We start from the raw sequence: 5,854 nt of genomic DNA on the forward strand, positions 1-5,854 counted from the left end.
TTTCTATTTTTCTAAAAAGGGGCAAAAACATTTAAACTTTTTAAATTTTTTTTTTTTTTTTTTTTGTTAAATTACAAAAATTCCTCCCAACGTGCTTATCCTTTTGAGTGGTATAGCATATAAAATCTTAATAACAAATGTAAAAAAAAAAAAAAAAAAAGTAAATGTCGGTGATTACCTGTGTATGCACTTTGTTTGAGTTTACCAATAATCACACGTTTTAACGCTAGAATTTACCACTTGTGGGACTAACAAAGGGTTATTTTATCTTATATTTACATGAAAGATAGAGAAAAACAGTTCTTAATAAAATAATTATTAGGAAATTATTATAATCTTGTTTGGGAAACTGATGTGCCACCAAAATGATTACTTTTTTTTTCTGCCATGGTACACAGACAGACAGAGTTGGTTTTCTCTCACTGACTTCTGTCAGTCTCCTTTGCCCCAGAGAGGTGAGAAAACACCATGTCCTGCCTCCCTGTGCGTACTCTTACAGAGCACTAGCAGATGTAGATAAATAAATGATTCCCCTGTAACAGTATAGTTAAGCGGGAATGCATGACATCATGGACCCTTTCCAGGTAAAGTGGCATCACTCCGCTCCATCCTGCGTCCTTGGTTTCTTTTTCACACAGAGCCGTGATGAGATGATTGAGTTTCTCTTTACCTTCTAAATGCAGTCTAACTTCACCAGCACATTTCAGAAGCTCGTCAGACGTCAGCTGCCGAGAGGCCTCACTGACCAGTTGGTAGCCGGATAATACTCGAGAGGAATCAGAAAGAACAGAGCTATTTATTCATTAATGCAAACGGGCTCAATGTTGCCACAAAGTGTAACAGAGATCCACTTTAAGAATCCTGTGGTTAAAGTTCTGTTGCCCTTGAAAAACTGAGATTCATTTAGGGTCTTGGAAAACAATGAGGCCTTTTGATACATATACTGTCAGAGTTCTGCAAATAGTTATCTCATGAATAAGTTGTTTGTTGTTTACCTCTCTCTAAGCTGAAACTGGGTGAGATGGACCATCCTGCTCTTAGAGAAACCGGTTTCTGCTAGTTCAGAGGGACCCCTCTACTCCTTATCTTTATAAGTTTCTGTTTTATGACTGACCACCACCCCGCTTTGAATAAAACCAGGGGGACAAGTTGGAGTTGTCCTGAGGCACCACTGTGACTCTCCCTCTTTGCAAAGGCTGAAGTGATACTACTCTCTGTTTGGTTCTTTATATGTGCAGGTTGAAATACCCAACATATACAATATAAAAAAGTATGAATTGTTGCTTATAGCATTTTTTGCAAATTAATCAATCATATTATTTTGTAAATATAATGTGCAAAAATGGTTGAACTATCACTACTTCATCCCAACTTGTATCTTATGGTTTTGGAGTTGAATCAATAATTTAAGTTTCCAGCATTTGCTTAAGTTAAAGTCAGACTGTAGAGGTAAAAGTCAGCTGAGTTTCTTAACCTTAATGCAACTAATGAACAACACAGTGTTGCTTAGGAACGGCTGACTGTGTATATTAGGTGTGTTTTTGACAACTATTCTCTGCTGTGTCTAAAGTTTAGGTCAATTTGCAACAGAGGAATTCATTTGAGTGTCTGTTAATTCACACTAGTAAGACAATCTCAAAATTTCATTTGAATTAACCTAATTTTGTAGGCACTTGTACTTAGACGTACTCTAAACAAAATGCATTCCCCATGCGTTTTTGTTAAGAGTTATTGATTTTATAGGTTAAAATCTGACTGCTGGCTTTCAGTGATTGTGAGGCAGGCCGTGCGTAAGGATTTCTACTCCAAAACATCGACTCCTGTTGTCTAGAGAGATAACATTTGCAGCCTAACACACAGAGAACTTACTCAGCATTGATACAACGCATTTTTTTTTCCAGACTTAAAACAAAATTCAGGTTGACCTTTATGCACAACTGTGTCATTTACTGACAGAAGCGCATAAAAGTGCATCAGTACAAAGATTTCCTAGAGGTGGTCTTCTATTATCAGGGACTCAGAACAAAGGGTAAACCCTATCCCGCAAATTCCGTTTATTTTGGACACGTCCTCATGTCACAAGACTTTTGATCGCTGTTGTCTGCCGATCAGTCTGGCTGGTCTGATCAATGAATAAAAATTCCCCATCATCACCGTTTGGGACGTCAAAGTGACCTTAATCAGTACAAGTGACGAAGCATTTTCATGGATCTCCCCACCTCCCGCCGTCGAAGTCAGTGTAAATGAGAAGGTTAGAATTGTGGGCATCCCTGACATTACGCTTTTTTTTTTTTTTTCTTTTTCTTGTTTATCTTTTGATGACATTCGATCTTGGGAACCTTTAGCTTTTCTAAATAAAGACATTAGAAACAAGTTTTCAAACGATCAACCAAAAAATAACATCAAAGATGGAGTTTCCCTTGTTCCAAAATATATTGATAAGATCCTTGTTTTGGAAGTGCTGCCTGTAAATTGATATCTATGTGATGGGGGTGGAACAGCAAAAGAGGAAGAAAAGAAGAGAGAGACAGTCGTTTTCCAGCCTCTCTCCGCTTTTACTGTACATACAGGCGTTGAAAGGAAGGGGAGTGAATGACGGAGCTGAGGTTGAGTTAAAGGTTTTTCTTTTTTTCTTCTTCTTCTAGACTTAATTTGCTATTTACAAGGGCGTTCCGGAAGTCCATATCCCGATCCCTGTGCTCATGCGCGTTATAAATAGTAAAGGTTAATTAGTTAGCTGAGAAATCGGATCAGGGGCGGGCAGTCAGAATTTGATCCATAGTCAGGTAACTCAAGCAATCCCTATTGTCACTGCAATCAGACCTATATAAATCCTCCTTGACGGACAGCAGTCACCACAGCGCCTCACCTCTCAGCTGCATCACCGTCCGACCACGGAGCAAACTTCTAACGCGGTAAGATGCGGAGGACACACGGAGTTCACGTCTGCTTCTTTACATTACTATGTCTTTTTTTTTTAATGCATATATTAAGTCTTTTTACTTCTGAAATCCTGGCTTTTACTAATTACCAACAGCATGCGGCAAATACATCAGAAATATTTAAATAATAAAAAGAGAGAGAGAGAGAGAGAGAGAGAGAGAGAAAAAAAGTTCTATGTAAAAGTTTCTAATTTGCTGGCTGCAAGATCAGTGACTAACTTGCCAGGATGAAGGCGACCTATTGCCACTTTGTCAGGTTTTGCTCTTGCTTTTACGTCGCACCTGTCTAAATGTGTTAATAATTCACCATGGCTGTTCTTCCTACAGGAATAAAATGTCGCTCTCATCTGTCCTTTCTGCTGATGCCATCGACAGCGCCATCAAGGACTGCCAAGGTATCCTTTTTCACTAATATATCTTTTTGATCTCTTTGTACACATGTACAAGGTGCCACCGCAGTCCACTGGCAATGGATTGGATGGCTCAATTAAATAATTACGCACCTAGTCAAAGTGCTTTGGTAAAGTGCTTGATTCTATTTAGCATTAAGGATGTTTTCCTTCAGAAATGCTTTCTCTTGGCAGACTAGAGATTTGATCTGCTAGTTTCAGCACTGTATAGGTGAAACATACACACAAGGTGCCAAATGTTTATATATTCTCTGGCTTTCTTGAAAGTGAATATATAAGTCCATATTTGAAGGAAGTCTGCTCTTTACAAAACTTTTTTTTCTCAGATTAATTAACTTTTTTGTTCCTTGAAGGGGAGGTTTGTTCACACTGGTTGTAAAATACAACTGAAGTAATATCAGTAAAATAAAATAAAAAAAAGAAGAAGAAAGAATAAAGGCAAACGTAAAACCTTGATTAATCTAAACCAGAATTAACAAGTGTCAAATAAAATTCCAATATTTTTTTTTATTTAGTTAATAAAGAATTTAACGGAATAATGGGCTTCAAAAATGGTGGAGTTCCTGACTGGAAAGTAAAACTTTTTTGAAACTTAATATTTGTTCTTCTGTGCAGAAGCTGCACATTTTCCGTAAGATTATTAAGTCATTTAAACGTGTAAATAGTTGCTTCAAGTAACCAATGGTGCATCTGCAAGTAGTCATTATTTCTATTTTCAGAACTCTAAATATAACTAATGCAAAAATCATCCCTCTTTACAATTTTTGCGTGACAATATTTACAAGTCAGGACAGTTTTCAGTAAAATCTTTATGCCTCGTCTCGCAGCTCCGGACTCCTTCTGTCCAAAGAAGTTCTTCCAGTTGTGTGGCCTGAGCAAGAAAAGCCCCCAGGATGTGAAGAAAGTTTTTGGGATCCTGGACAACGATGCCAGTGGGTTTATTGAGGAGGAAGAGCTGAAGTGAGTCGTCAACTTTTTTTAAAGTTTCCTGTGAAGATTATCTTCATCCTCTAGAAGAAAAAAATTGCAGTAATCCTAATCTGTTTTTGAAAGAAAACCAAATTTCTTCTTGGTATCCTTTCACAATATACTTTCTCCTACACTAATCAGATATGCATACATGTTCATGTGGATATAGCTAATTTTTCAGTATGCCTACATGTGTTTTTTGGGGCATTTTATTTTATTTTCCATCTGATTCAATAAGACATCAGTTTTATTTCCCAAATTGTCCTTGAGTGCTTTTTTTTTTGCTGTTCGCTCAGATGAAAAGTTTCCTCTGGCTTCATGCATCTTCTTTTCCTCCCATCAGGTTTTTCCTCCAGAGGTTCCGCCCTGGGGCTCGGGTCCTGACGGACAAGGAGACCAAGGCCTTCCTGAGTGCCGCTGATGACGACAGCGATGGGAAAATTGGAGCGGAAGGTGATAATTTATGTGTTTGGATGATGTGTCATTCCAAAATGCAGATAAGTCAGAGCCCAAAAGAGAAACAGTCAACTCTCCAGTCAACATTTTTGTGTGGAGTTCTAATTAGTCTGGTTCGAAGCTAAGAGGGCTTGAACTCCAAAATGGGTTCTCGAATAAGACCTTCTTGGGTTGACTGAATGCATGATGTGTTGCCAATACCATGTCTCTTACATAAAAAAAAAAAAAAAAAATCAAAGCTTTAAGTTGTGAAAAATAAATAATCTCATCTGGGCCAATTTTTTGCACAATTCCAACACACATGGACTCACAGGTTAAAGTTGGCAGGATATACAGACAGCTTGTTAGATTAGTTGAAACATTTCTGGTTGAAACGATTGAACCAATCTTGTCAATGGTGAACTATATGATAGCAAAACTGTGCTGTTAAAATTTGGAATTGCTCATAAATCCTTACGCTGATGGATGCCTGGACCTGAATCAGCTGTAATGTAAATATATTTCTTTTTCCCCCACAGAATTCCAAGCTATGGTCCTGTCCTAAACTGGTGAAAACCCCTCCACCATCTCATCTTAACCTATCGCCTTCGGCTGAACATATAAAGGGCTCCTACTTTAGTGCTTTAGTAATTTTCAACCTAGTTAAACAAAACCCTTCCTAATGTCTTCATTTCGATGTGTTCCTTTTCACTAATACCTACATGCCTGTCATGTTTTTAGCTTTTTGGTTCTTCATGTGCTTCAGACCATCATAAAGCTGTGTTGCCCAAACTAATAAGCACCTATCTGCTAAAATAAAAGGATAAAACCTAATCCCAATTGCTTGTCTTTCCTTCTTTATATTTAACAGTGCCTTAGACTGAAATTTGAGTTAAAGTGGTTTAAATAGAAAAAAAAAGTCAAAAATACAGAGGAAGAAAATTATACATAGCTCTTTTACAGTCCAGAGGTGTCCTTGAATGTGCACTTTTCTTTATCTCGCACACAGTAAATAAGATTAAATATCAGATAGTATCGGATATATAAGAAGTCTACAGTGTATGTGCACTACAGATGTATGTGCGTCTTTCTGGGTGT

The 5,854-nt window shown here is 37.6% G+C and overlaps 1 protein-coding gene across 1 annotated transcript; it reads left to right on the top strand.

The window, feature by feature from the left end:
* The first annotated feature begins 2,571 nt into the window (after window positions 1–2,571).
* LOC106943625 (parvalbumin, thymic CPV3-like) lies at window positions 2,572–5,590 on the top strand. The gene is made up of 5 exons (XM_015026939.1): window positions 2,572–2,915; window positions 3,270–3,337; window positions 4,180–4,312; window positions 4,665–4,774; window positions 5,296–5,590. The coding sequence occupies exons 2-5, from the start codon at window positions 3,277–3,279 to the stop codon at window positions 5,319–5,321; spliced, it is 330 nt and encodes a 109-aa protein (XP_014882425.1). The 5' UTR covers window positions 2,572–2,915; window positions 3,270–3,276; the 3' UTR covers window positions 5,322–5,590.
* The last annotated feature ends 264 nt before the right edge of the window (window positions 5,591–5,854 follow it).

This window comes from Poecilia latipinna, unplaced genomic scaffold, assembly GCF_001443285.1.
Source record: "Poecilia latipinna isolate Pla-1442-1.1 unplaced genomic scaffold, P_latipinna-1.0 Scaffold5579, whole genome shotgun sequence".
Classification (NCBI taxonomy): Eukaryota; Metazoa; Chordata; class Actinopteri; order Cyprinodontiformes; family Poeciliidae; genus Poecilia; species Poecilia latipinna.